General features: G+C 42.4%; 1 protein-coding gene across 2 annotated transcripts in view; it reads left to right on the top strand.

The window, feature by feature from the left end:
• ptprg.S (protein tyrosine phosphatase, receptor type G S homeolog) overlaps positions 1-13503 on the top strand; it is a 350843-nt gene that overhangs the window by 197867 nt on the left and 139473 nt on the right. For both annotated transcript variants that reach the window (XM_041561822.1, XM_041561823.1), the window contains exon 6: positions 9683-9749. In XM_041561822.1, the coding sequence (XP_041417756.1) occupies positions 9683-9749 (67 nt within the window). The remainder of the gene's footprint in view (positions 1-9682; positions 9750-13503) is intronic.

The raw sequence follows: 13503 nt of genomic DNA, 5'->3' as shown, positions 1-13503 counted from the left end.
CCATCTGAAGCCTCTCAGCCAATGACAGATGTTTGCTGGGAGTTTTGTATGAATAGAAGAATGTGCTGGGCGAGCTCATGCCCCTCCCCCCAATCCATTAACATTGCAGCAGTAAGTCTGTGTTGCTTTACTGCAATTCTGTGACTGGCGGGGAAGACTGATCGCCACGGTAACTGTTGCTTATAATTATGTTAAGAAAATAATAATATTAATAGCCCCATCAGTATTTCTACATTTCTTATGTGTGTGTCACACGTGGGGTTAAACTGCCTTTGTCAAGCAAATTGATTAACCTCTCGAGTGACAGAATAGAAAATCACAAAAATGAAGGGGCCTTTCCCCCGAGGCTGAAATTCATGGCAAACGCACATTCCTACCAAATGTAGAATTAATAGGATCAATCACAAACGGATCTGTCAAATGTTTTGTGTGAAAGTTCAGGAAAAGGGCAGCATGTCGGCTCCCACATTGAGACTTGTGACCTTAGAATCTCAGCTGCCATAAAGCAGGACAGGACTGCTGCTTACAATGGGGATCAGATAGGATCTGTGCAGCCACTGGGACAGAATGTTCTGTTATACAGATAGCTAGAATCTCAGCTGTCATAAAGCAGGACAGGACTGCTGCTTACAATGGGGATCAGATAAGATCTCTGCAGCCATTGGGACAGAATGTTCTGTTATACAGATAGCTAGAATCTCAGCTGCCATAAAGCAGGACAGGACTGCTGCTTACAATGGGGATCAGATAGGATCTGTGCAGCCACTGGGACAGAATGTTCTGTTATACAGATAGCTAGAATCTCAGCTGCCATAAAGCAGGACAGGACTGCTGCTTACAATGGGGATCAGATAGGATCTGTGCAGCCACTGGGACAGAATGTTCTGTTATACAGATAGCTAGAATCTCAGCTGCCATAAAGCAGGACAGGACTGCTGCTTACAATGGGGATCAGATAGGATCTGTGCAGCCACTGGGACAGAATGTTCTGTTATACAGATAGCTAGAATCTCAGCTGCCATAAAGCAGGACAGGACTGTTGCTTACAATGGGGATCAGATAGGATCTGTGCAGCCACTGGGACAGAATGCTCTGTTATACAGATAGCTAGAATCTCAGCTGCCATAAAGCAGGACAGGACTGCTGCTTACAATGGGGATCAGATAGGATCTGTGCAGCCACTGGGACAGAATGTTCTGTTATACAGATAGCTAGAATCTCAGCTGCCATAAAGCAGGACAGGACTGTTGCTTACAATGGGGATCAGATAGGATCTGTGCAGCCACTGGGACAGAATGTTCTGTTATACAGATAGCTAGAATCTCAGCTGCCATAAAGCAGGACAGGACTGCTGCTTACAATGGGGATCAGATAGGATCTGTGCAGCCACTGGGACAGAATGTTCTGTTATACAGATAGCTAGAATCTCAGCTGCCATAAAGCAGGACAGGACTGCTGCTTACAATGGGGATCAGATAAAGGACATAGCTGTACAATTACTTTACCATAAATGCTGTTTTAACCCCCAGCTGACCAGCGGTGAGTCCTAATTATTTAATCTTAGCAATTTTAGAAAGAGAAACAGATGCAAAGTACATGCACAGGGACCAGACAAAAAAGGCATCGGGGAGTGTTTAAAAAGCGCATTTAGCCTTAGAATCCCCAGATGGACTCACAATGAACCTTTGCCCGAGCTCCGGCGGCTTTCATGGTAACGACATTTGGGAAGCTGTAATTCTCCGAAAGAGGCTAATTAGGAAACATAAGATGTTTTTACAGAATTCAGACCTTCTGAATTAAAATAATTGCTGGGAATCTGTAACCCATTAAGTGCTTTCATGAACATTCAAGTGTTCTTGAACAGAATAATACCAAAAACATGCATCTTTGTTGCCAGGTACATTTTATCTGTAGTGTCAGCGTGGTGTTGCCAGCAGCTAAAGGGTTAATCAGTTGGCAGTACAGACAGCTGGTTCTTAGGGTCCCCAAGCTGTGAGACAGACATATAAGTAATAAAATACAAATCTGATAGCAATCGGGGGGTTATTTACCAAACTCCTGATGCAAAAACTACCAAAAATTTGTGATTTTTCTTTATAAAATCGGACTTTTATAAAATCAAGAATTTTTCTAAATTTATTAAACCCCTGAGGATGGAAAAGTCTGAATCAGAAAATCCAGCATCTCTGACCTGACGAAGTTGTATATAAGTCAATGGGAGAAGTTTTCTGAGTTTTCTTGGAAAAAACATAAGAAATCTGAGTTTCCGGTTGAAAAATTCGAAAAAATCTTTAAAATCTCATTTTTCCCGTAACTAAAATTTTCGGGAAAAGGTAATAAAAAATAAGCGTAAAAAACCTGAGCTGATTTGATCGGAGTTTGCAGCAGAAAATGTTGAGATAAAATTGGACTTGGATAATTAACCCCCTAGAGGTGTAGAGAGGTGTTTTAACCCTTTATGTTCTGGAGCAGTTTGCCAGTAAACACGTGGCATAGCTCAAAGTGCATGTAAAGGGAATTTAGTGGTGATGGCACAATGATATATTTCGGAACCCTGGCACTTGAAGGGTTAATCTTGCAGGTGGTTACATAGTTGCAATATCTTTCACTGCCTTTTTATTCTCAAGCTCTTTCTATGATGAATAAACAGCTTTAAAGGGATGCTGGCCCGATATTAAAGGGATACTTTTTTTTTTTTTTTTTTTCAAAATGCATCAGTTAATAGTGCTGCTCCAGCAGACTTCTGCGCTGAAATCGTTTTTTCAAAAGAGCAAACGGATTTTGTTGTATTTCATTTTAAAATCTGGGCTAGACATATTGTTAGTTTCCCAGTTGCCCCCAGTCATGTGACTTGTGCTGTGATAAACTTCAGTCACTCTTTACTGCTGTACTGCAAGTTGGAGTGATATCACCCCGTCCCTTTCCCCCAGCAGCCTAATAACAGAACAATGGGAAGGTAACCAGATAGCAGCTCCCTAACACAAGATAACAGCTGCCTGGTAGATCTAAGAACAGCACTCAATAGTAAAATCCAGGTCCCACTGAGACACATTCAGTTACATTGAGTAGGAGAAACAACAGGCTGCCAGAAAGCAGTTCCATCCTAAAGTGCTGGCTCTTTCTGAAATCACATGACCAGGCAAAATGACCTGAGATGCCCCTACACACCAATATTACAACTAAATACACTTGCTGGTTCAGGAATGAAATTTTATATTGTAGAGTGAATTATTTGCAGTGTAAACAGTGTCATTTACAAATAAAAACGACATCATAAAAATCATGACAGTATTCCTTAAAAAAATCACTCCTGTCATTCACCTAGTTCCCTAGGGACAACACTTTATTTCATTAAAAGTGAAGGATCCTGTCATCGGAAAACATATTTTTTTCAAAACACATCAGTTAATAGTGCTACTCCAGCAGAATTCTGCACTGAATCCATTTCTCAAAAGAGCAAACAGATTTTTTTATATTCAATTTTGAAATCTGACATGGGGCTAGACATTTTGTCAATTTCCCAGCTGCCCCTGGTCATGTGACTTGTGCCTGCACTTTAGGAGAGAAATGCTTTCTGGCAGGCTGCTGTTTTTCCTTCTCAGTGTAACTGAATGTGTCTCAGTGAGACATGGGTTTTTACTATTGAGTGTTGTTCTTAGATCTACCAGGCAGCTGTTATCTTGTGTTAGGGAGCTGTTATCTGATTACCTTCCCATTGTTCTTTTGTTTGGCTGCTGGGGGGAAAGGGACAGGGTGATATGACTCCAACTTGCAGTACAGCAGTAAAGAGTGACTGAAGTTTATCAGAGCACAAGTCACATGACTTGGGGCAGCTGGGAAATTGACAATATGTCTAGCCCCATGTCAGATTTCAAAATTGAATATAAAAAAATCTGTTTGCTCTTTTGAGAAATTAATTTCAGTGTAGAATTCTGCTGGAGCAGCACTATTAACTGATTCATTTTGAAAAAAAAAAATAATAATTTTTCCCATGACAGTATCCCTTTAAACCTTCAGACCTGATTTACCTGTGCAATAGACTTCCTTGTTCTGCAGGGTCTAATGAGTGAACCTTCTTAGTATTCTCCTTAGGAAATATCTGTTTTCTGCATGAAACAAGGCAAATTGGTAAAATGGAAAGTGCTTTCCTTTTTTTTTCTGGTTCTTAAGAGCAGTTGTGGGAGGAGGAAAAGGAAGTGAACTCGGCCTTATCTGTAAATTGAGACACAGGCTGCTGCAGCATACCTAACCAACATTTTGGAAATAGAAAGCGGGACAAAAAGATTTGCCGCGTGGATCACGGCAAACATTTTTGGCCACAATAGTTTTTGTGGCCACACCCCCTAATTACCATGTTCACTTTACAAAATTTGCCAGGTTATTAAAGTTTAAACACATTTCTGTGTTTTTTTTGTGTTATCACATAAAATAGCTGCTGCAGGGTAAAGGGAGGGGTTTGTTTATACTGAGCACATTATCTTTAATCCTAATAACAGAGGGCGGTTGATCTCCCATTCTCTCGCTCTGTCTGTGCTGGGATATCAGTAGGAATGAATATAGAAAACACCAGAGCAGCTCCCCTAGTGGTTGAGAGTCAGTGGTACCATTGCAGCAGATGTGGATCTTTCAGATTTCCATGTAACTAGAAAAAGCTGAAGTTGTACTTGTTGGTTGGCAAAGTGCTTGTGTGAGCGAATGAACAGGCCGCGGGGATTATTTAATGGCGGGCGCACGAGTGGGATATACAATATATATTCGCTGGGGCCAACACTGATTTAAGGAAGTGACCAAAAAGTTCTTATTAAAGGCCAAGTAAAATGTCCGGCTGTATGTAGACTCCGGCTAGGACAAGCAGTGTTAATTGGGGAATGTCCGGAGGATTGTGACGTCGACACCTGTAGTCCTTTAAATGCACAACATGTTCAAAGAGCACTTAGCCGCAGTTTATTGTAATGCCCCACTAAAATACCAACCGCCCCTTTTAAGAGGTGCTTCACCTTAACGTTAACTTTTAGTATGTTATAGATGGGTCCATTCTAAGCAACTTTTCAATTGGTCTTTATTATTTATAGTTTTTTTTTTATTTGCCTTCTGATTCTTTCCAGCTTTGAAATGGAGGGTCACCGACCCCATCTTATTGCTAAGATGGGGTCAGCTACTTTGTATGACTCATCTTTCTATTCAGGCCTCAATAAAAAAAAATAAAAAATAAAAATTTTATCCCTTAACTACTCTTTTTACCTCCCCAAGTCTTTTGATGATGTCACGCCCGGTCAGTGATGATGTCATTCCCACTTTGGTGATGTCGATGTCAGTGTGTGGCAATGTCACTTCTGATTTCATTTTGGCCGGTGGGTCAAACTGGGTTGTGGGTCCAGGTTTCTGAAATTGGAATCTTGCAGAACTGTAGTAGTCTGTATAGTTGACCCACCACAGCCTCCATCCATCTTGGCTCCTCTTCCTAGCTGCACCCCAAAACCCCCGCGGAGAGGACAGGGGGGCAGAGCGGGGTCTCGGGAGGGTCTCTAGGTCGGCGGGGTCCCAATAAATGTAGACATGTGATTTGCTGTTTTGGGTTACTGCAGCTGAGCACCTCTCCCACCTTTAATAACAGAACCCCTAAAGTGCACACACACCTTTATATAAGCAACAAGGGGTACCGTAAATGATATTTAAGGCAACGGCTGAAAGTAATCTTCCATTTCTCACAACTTCAGTCACTGCCGAGAATTGTAAATTGAGAACTGCAGAACGAAATGTCCAGTAATTCAAAGAGCTTACAATCTAAGTGGGTGGCTAGCTAGAGCCCAGCGCCAAATCAGATACAGCGCAAGCTAACAGGCTTTCAACGGTGATTTCAATGAGGCTGAGGCAGAATTTTCTTTTTTTTTTTTTATGAGGAATTGGGGGATTTGGAGGATAAATCTAGATTTGTATCTGTATCTCGCAGCTTTGCACAACACCAGATCGGCAGCTCCTGCTTTGGAACAATATCAGCTGCACCAAAGCGATTCATATATTTATATATAATCATCGTCTATTCACCGGCCGACAATGGATTTGATTTGTGCAAAGAGAATAACAATGGGGGCACAGGAGGGGGATTTATACTCCGTTTTGTCTCCGATACCAATGGACTTGGCTAAAGGAAAGCAATCCAGTAGGAATGCAATATACACGTTTTTCCTAATTATTGGACTAACGTTTCATTTAAAGGAATATGCGCGTGTTTGTCTGCTCTAAATTGCACTAGTGCATTTTTGGGGTATTACCCCCTGATTTATGGCATGGACTTATAAATGTAGGATCAAAGCAAATGTCTCATGTAGTTATGCCTTATGGGGCACTTATATGGGGGGCAGGGCTGGAACTAAGAGGCAATTTGGGTGGACAAAATGGCAAGGTTCCTACAACTTTATTTGCACCCTCTTTGTACGGAGCACGTGGCATAGGAGAGTGAGGCTGAAGCCCACAATGGGCATGGGGATGTAGGGTCGGGACTAGCGGCTTGTTGGGGGAAAGGGGAATCGGGTCTCGAGGCAGTTGTGCGAGACAAGGGATCGGGGGCAGCGGGTCACTTCGAACAGGTGGTTGTGCAGAGATGGAGTTGACAAAATCTATTGGAGGACATATGGGGGAAGGCAGTGTAAAAAATAAAAACAAAATAGGCACCTTTTTTTGCACTTTGCACACTGCCTCTCTGCAAAAATCGATTGTTACAGGTCTCAGTGCAGAGACCAGAGGCTGCCCCCATGAATACAGCATGGCCAACTTCAGCAGCACTATAATCATGAGTGCCCACATAGTTGTCTCGCCTTCTGCACCCTATTCCTCTCCCTACTCCTCCTACTCCTCCTCTACTGCTCCACCCTACTCCTCCCCCTACTCCTCCTCTACTCCTCCCTCCTACTCCTCCTCTACTACTCCCCCTACTCCTCCTCTACTCCTCCTCTACTGCTCCACCTTCTCCTCCCCGACTCCTCATCTACTCCTGCCTCTACTCCTCCTCTACTCCTCCTCTACTCCTCCCCCTACTCCTCCTCTTCTACTCCCCCTACTTCTCCCCCTCCTCCTTCTCCTCCTCCTTCTCTACTCCTCCTCTACTGCTACACCTACTCCTCCCCCGACTCCTCATTTACTCCTCCCCCTACTCCTCCTCTTCTGCTCCTCCTACTCCTCATCTACTCCCCCTCTACTACTCCCCCTACTCCTCTACTGCTCCCCCTACTCCTCCCCCTACTCCTCCTCTACTCCTCCTCTTCTGCTCCCCCTACTCCTCTACCCCTCACCCTACTCCTTCCCTAACTTACACACCATTCAGATGTACAGGTGAGGAAGAAATTTAAAGCTGCAGTTTATCCTATGGCAGGAGATAAGGACAGGCGTGTGCCGCCCAACTGTGCCCCATGCATCTTATGCTGGTGTAAATGTGGTGTAAAGTACAGAAACAGAAATTATTAGCCTAGAAGTTTGGGGGGACAGTTTCCTATTGTGGGGTTGGCAACATTCCAGTATAGTTTACTCAGCCCTGGGAGTGTCATACTTGCATCTTTCCAATTGGTTTCTACGCATTTCCATATACTTATTAGGATAGGAAAGGTTTGGGGGTGCTTTGATTATTTGGGGGGTAGATACCTATAATTCAAATGTAGTAATAATAGGAATAGAGAACAATGGCCTTTAAACATCTCTATGGGGCTAAGACATGTCGCTCCCTGTCCCCAGGACTGACAGTTCCGCCCAGCTGTCATTTTCCATAATTATTAATCAACAATTAATGAACTCCCCCGTATCAGATGGGTAATGGATCGGTCATTAGGCGACTTCCAGCGGAACAAGTAAACTTTACGTCTCCGATGATTGAACGCACTCTTAGGAGAATGGATCCTCTCGCCCATTAACTGTAATTTCATCTTGGCTCTCGCTGAGCCTGCGGATATTTCCACTTTAGATTTTATTTGTTTATTATTTTCCCTCCCAAAATTCCCCTGCAAAAGGGAAAACTGCATTCGACGTATTCCTTCCATTTCTGGGAGAATGTTTGAAAGCCGATGGCCGTTCACTGGGATAAAATGTGACTTTCCGATGGGCAGTTTCTCTTTCTCCCGAGATTAAACGATCCAGTTCTCTGCTGTTTAAATAAGCAGGCGGCAAGTTCTGTGGGGAAAAAATCATATTATTATCTCAAAGGAGAATCGAGTGGACCGGCAGATGTAAATTGTTTTAAATAAAATGTAAGCCGCTCGGCAAATGGCACATTCTATCCGTCGTTGATTACTGAGCTTTTTATGCAGTTTGAGTTTCAGTAAATTTGTTAGTTGTCGTTTAATTTACCAATCGTAAATGTTTACACAGTAAAGTATCAAGGCTTGGCCAGCACAGGTTCTATATGTTCCCAAAATGTAGTTTGTAGGGTAACCATGACAAGTAATATGGCAGCTCCTACATGAATGTATATATACAGAGAAGGAGCATTCGATCCATATATTCAATCATCTGTAGTCCTTGTTTATATACACTGTATAATAGGGGAAGATAAACCCTTAGTAATGGGAGAAAAAGCATATATCTGTATAACTATAACAGTTATATAGAAACATTCACCCTGCTATAGTTCCAGGGGTACCCAGGGTACAAATAAACACTCACCCCAAATCTCCCCCTAACTGACCTTCAGACTGGGCCCCCTTAGCTCATAACAAGGTTACAGATATATAGAAACATTGGGGTGTCACCCTGCTATAGTTCCAGGGGTACCCAGGGTACAAATAATCACTCACCCCAAATCTCCCCCTAACTGACCTTCAGGCTGGGCCCCCTTAGCTCATAACAAGGTTACAGATATATAGAAACATTGGGGTAACAGTCACCCTGCTATAGTTCCAGGGGTACCCAGGGTAGAAATAAACACTCACCCCAAATCTCCCCCTAACTGACCTTCAGACTGGGCCCCCTTAGCTCATAACAAGGTTACAGATATATAGAAACATTGGGGTGTCACCCTGCTATAGTTCCAGGGGTACCCAGGGTAGAAATAAACACTCACCCCAAATCTTCCCCTAACTGACCTTCAGACTGGGCCCCCTTAGCTCATAACAAGGTTACAGATATATAGAAACATTGGGGTGTCCCCCTGCTATAGTTCCAGGGGTACCCAGGGTACAAATAAACACTCACCCCAAATCTCCCCCTAACTGGCCTTCAGACTGGGCCCCCTTAGCTCATAACAAGGTTACAGATATATAGAAACATTGGGGTGTCACCCTGCTATAGTTCCAGGGGTACCCAGGGTACAAATAAGCACTCACCCCAAATCTCCCCCTAACTGACCTTCAGACTGGGCCCCCTTAGCTCATAACAAGGTTACAGATATATAGAAACATTGGGGTGTCACCCTGCTATAGTTCCAGGGGTACCCAGGGTACAAATAAGCACTCACCCCAAATCTTCCCCTAACTGACCTTCAGACTGGGCCCCCTTAGCTCATAACAAGGTTACAGATATATATAGAAACAATAAATGCTAAATATTTGTGCTTTTATAAGTGTCTGGTCTGTAGAAGGGATGAGACGGGAACCCTACAGTCTGGTCCTTCAACAGGTAAATTTAGATTTATTTTCTAGTATCTTTCTACTAATTTTCTGTTCTGTATTATAATAATCTGTGTTTCTTTCCCTTCCAGGCCACACAAAGAAATAATCCTGCCCTGGACCCAATTATTCATGGACTGAAGGGTGTCGTCCATCATGGTGAGTATCATCTCCTAAAATCTTGAAGCGGGTCCTTGTAGGTATCTCAGGGTTGGTTCCTCAGGAAAGGCCCCCTTGGTGAGAAACACTGTTTGTATATATGTAATATTTACTGATAGGGGACACCTATCTCATGGGTTGGACTATGCACAATGTGGTCCTTGCAGTAGTTCTGGTGCCTAAAAACATTTGAAAACTTTCCCTGGGTTTTCTGATCAGCTAGAAAGGAACCGAGTACAGTCTTGACCAATGTCCTCCTTAGATCTGGATCAAACATGGCACCATACTTTATCATTCCTATTTAAATAAATAATCATCTAAATGTGCCAGATGCATCAATGCAGATGCACCGTCCAGTCTATTTAAGGTACAGACCTTCGGTTGTCTTCCAGGTTGGACACCAAAGAGTTTGTAAATGTGCTCTTTGCAGACCCTGGACCTGTTATCCAGAAGGCTCGGGACCTGGGATTTTCTGGATAAAGGAGCTTGATGTAATTTGGATCTCCATACCTTAAGTCTACTAGAAAATCATGTAAACATTAAATAAACCCAATAGGCTGGTTTTGCTTCCAATAAGGATTAATTATATCTTAGTTGGGATCAAGTACAAGTTACTGTTTTATTATTACACAGAAAAAGGAAATCGTTTTTATATGGATTTAATTTAAGTTGATTATAATGGAGCCTATGGGCAGGGCCGCCATCAGGGGGGGACAGGGGGGACAAGCGTACCGGGCCCGGGCATGAAGGGGGGCCCGGCAGCGCTGCATTTTTTTGAAGATCCGGGCCCCCCTTACGAGCGCCCGAGCCGTACGTCTTGCCTCTTCAGTGCCGAATGCGGAAGTGCCGAAAAGCCGAAGCCGATGCGACGAAAAGACCCGAAGTCACGGAAAAAGCCGAAGTCGCGAAGCGCCGAAAAGACCCGAAGTCACGAAAACAGCCGAAGCCGAAGTCCTGAAGCAGCGCAAAGACCCGAAGTCACGAAAACAGCCGAAGCCGAAGTCCTGAAGCAGCGCAAAGACCCGAAGTCACGAAAACAGCCGAAGCCGAAGTCCTGAAGCGGTGAAAAGACCCGAAGTCACGAAAGGAGGCGAAGTTGAAGTACTGAAGCCATGAGTTCAATTCTACTGAACACCAGTTTGTGTTTTTTTTTTTTAATCCCCTGGCCACCAATGTATTATTTTAATATTCTATAGGCCCCTGCCACCAATCTTTTTTTTAAAACTTTTGTTTTTGGGGCCCCAATTTTTTTTTTAACTCGTAAGGGGCCCCTTGCCACCATTGTTTTTTTTTGGTTTTTTTTTTAAAAAAAAAATTAATTTTCTTTTTGGTGGCCCCAAATTTTTTTAACTTGTAAGGGGGCCCCTGCCACCAGTTTTTTTTTTTTTTTCAAAAAAAATTATTTTTTTTTTAAATTTTTTTTGGGGCCCCAATTTGTTTTTAACTTGTAAGGGGGCCCCTGCCACCATTTTTTTTTTTCTCCAAATTTTTTTTTTGGGGCCCCAATTTGTTTTTAACTTATAAGGGGGCCCCTGCCGCCAATGTTTTTTTTTTTTTTCAAAAAAAAATTAATTTTTTTTCAAATTTTTTTTTGGGGCCCCAATTTGTTTTTAACTTATAAGGGGGCCCCTGCCGCCAATGTTTTTTTTTTTTCAAAAAAAAATTAATTTTTTTTCAAATTTTTTTTTGGGGCCCCAATTTGTTTTTAACTTATAAGGGGGCCCCTGCCGCCAATGTTTTTTTTTTTTTTCAAAAAAAAATTAATTTTTTTTCAAATTTTTTTTTGGGGCCCCAATTTGTTTTTAACTTAGAAGGGGGCCCCTGCCACCAATGTTTGTTTATTTTTTAGTTTTTTTTACATTTTTTTTTGTTGGGGCCCCAAGTTTTTTTTAACAGGGGGCCCCTGCCACCAATGTTTTTTAAAAAAAAATAAATTTAATTTTTTTTTTTTGGGGGCCCCAATTTTTTTTATAAGGGGGCCCTGACCATCAATAGCTTTTTACAACTTGTGGGGGGGGGGGGGGGTTACTTTTTTAGCGCTGATGTCTGTGTGGTCTTTTAACTGCGATGTGGGCGGGATATGGGGCGGAGCTTGGTCGTCAGTGTGGGCGGGGCCCAGGGGGCCCCAAAAATTTTGTTGTACGGGGCCCCGTGATTTCTAATGGCGGCCCTGCCTATGGGAGTCGGCCTTTCTGTAATTCTGAGCTTTCTGGATACAGATATGGGACCTGTTATCCAGAATGCTCATGACCTGGGGTATTCTGGATAATGGATCTTTCCGTAATTTGGATCTTCATACCTTAAGTCTACTAGACAATCATGTAAACATTAAATAAACCCAATAGGTTGCTTCCAATAAGGATTAATTATATCTTAGTTGGGATATTTGATTATAATAGAGTCTATGGGAGGCAGCCTTTCCGTAATTCTGAACTTTCTGGATAATCGGTTTCCGGATAACGGATCCCATACCTGTAATGGGTTTCTGGATAACAGATCCCATACCTGTAATGGGTTTCCAGATAACAGATCCCATACCTGTACCAGCTAAAAGGCCATTCCTGACGAATTCCAGTAATGGTCCTACACCCTCCCCAACATATAAATATGTGAAATAAATAATAAATAAGATATAAATCATTACACATTCTAATACATCATCTATATTAACACAACGGCACCTGTCTCTGCACCCCCACCCGCTATTTATCTTCTGGAAGTTCTGAAACATTTTCCTCTTAGAATATTTTGTTCCTTCATAAATTATTTGTGTCCACGTTGTGATGATAACAATAAATCACGCCGGTGGCGACTCTTCTCTCAAGTTTGCCGCGTCGGATGAGCCGGGAAAACTCTTGGGTCTTTATTAATAAAGGGAAAGTTTTACTTCATTTCAAACTCTTGTGAAGCCAAGTCATGGATGCACGTTGGCAGTTGGCCATTCTTTTTTGCTCTGTGTGAATTATTCACATTTATATTCAGTAAAAAAAAAAAAAAAAAAAAAAAAAAGTGCCGTGGTTGTTATGGTCATTTACCCTGGCATCCAGAACGCAGATATATTACAATGATTTTCGATTCCCATTAAATCCTGTAATTACATAAAATGAGGGTCCTAATAAAAATCCTGGTGGGGCCAGACATCAATGGTCCCTTCTGCTCATACAAACAGTGGAAAAGTAAAGAAAGAAAATTAGAAAAGTAGAGTGTGGGTCTATGAGTTATTGTCCCCTTGGCTCCCTAGTTTTCCATTTAAAGGGGTAGTTCACCTTTATTTTATCTTTTAGTATTTTATAGAATGGCCGATTCTAAGCAACTTTTCAGTTAGGCTTCATTATTTATTGCTTACCGTTTTTTAAGTATTTGCCTTCTTATTTTGACTCTTTTCAGCTTCCAGTTGGGGTTCACTGACCCCATCTAAAAAGCAAAAGCTCTGTAAGGCTATAAATGTATTGTTATTGCTACTTTTTATTACTCCAGGCCTCTCCTATGGATATTCCAGTCTATTATTCAAATCAATGCATGGAAGGGTGTGACCTACACATTGAAGGATGGGGTGCGACTAACACTCAGTAGCAGAACCTCACAATGAAACTGAGGGAGGTTTAAGGGCAGAGACACACACTCAGATTCGGGGAGATTAGTCGCCCGGCGACAAATCGCCTCTTCTTTGGGGAGACTAATTTCCCCAAACTGCCTCCCGTAGGCTAGAATCTAAATCGCCAGCGGGATGGCACTTGGAGTGCTTCGTTTTTCG

This window comes from Xenopus laevis, chromosome 4S (assembly GCF_017654675.1).
Source record: "Xenopus laevis strain J_2021 chromosome 4S, Xenopus_laevis_v10.1, whole genome shotgun sequence".
NCBI classification, from domain to species: Eukaryota; Metazoa; Chordata; class Amphibia; order Anura; family Pipidae; genus Xenopus; species Xenopus laevis.
Note: the sequence above shows the minus strand (reverse complement) of the source record. Positions and strands in the feature narration are given on the sequence as shown.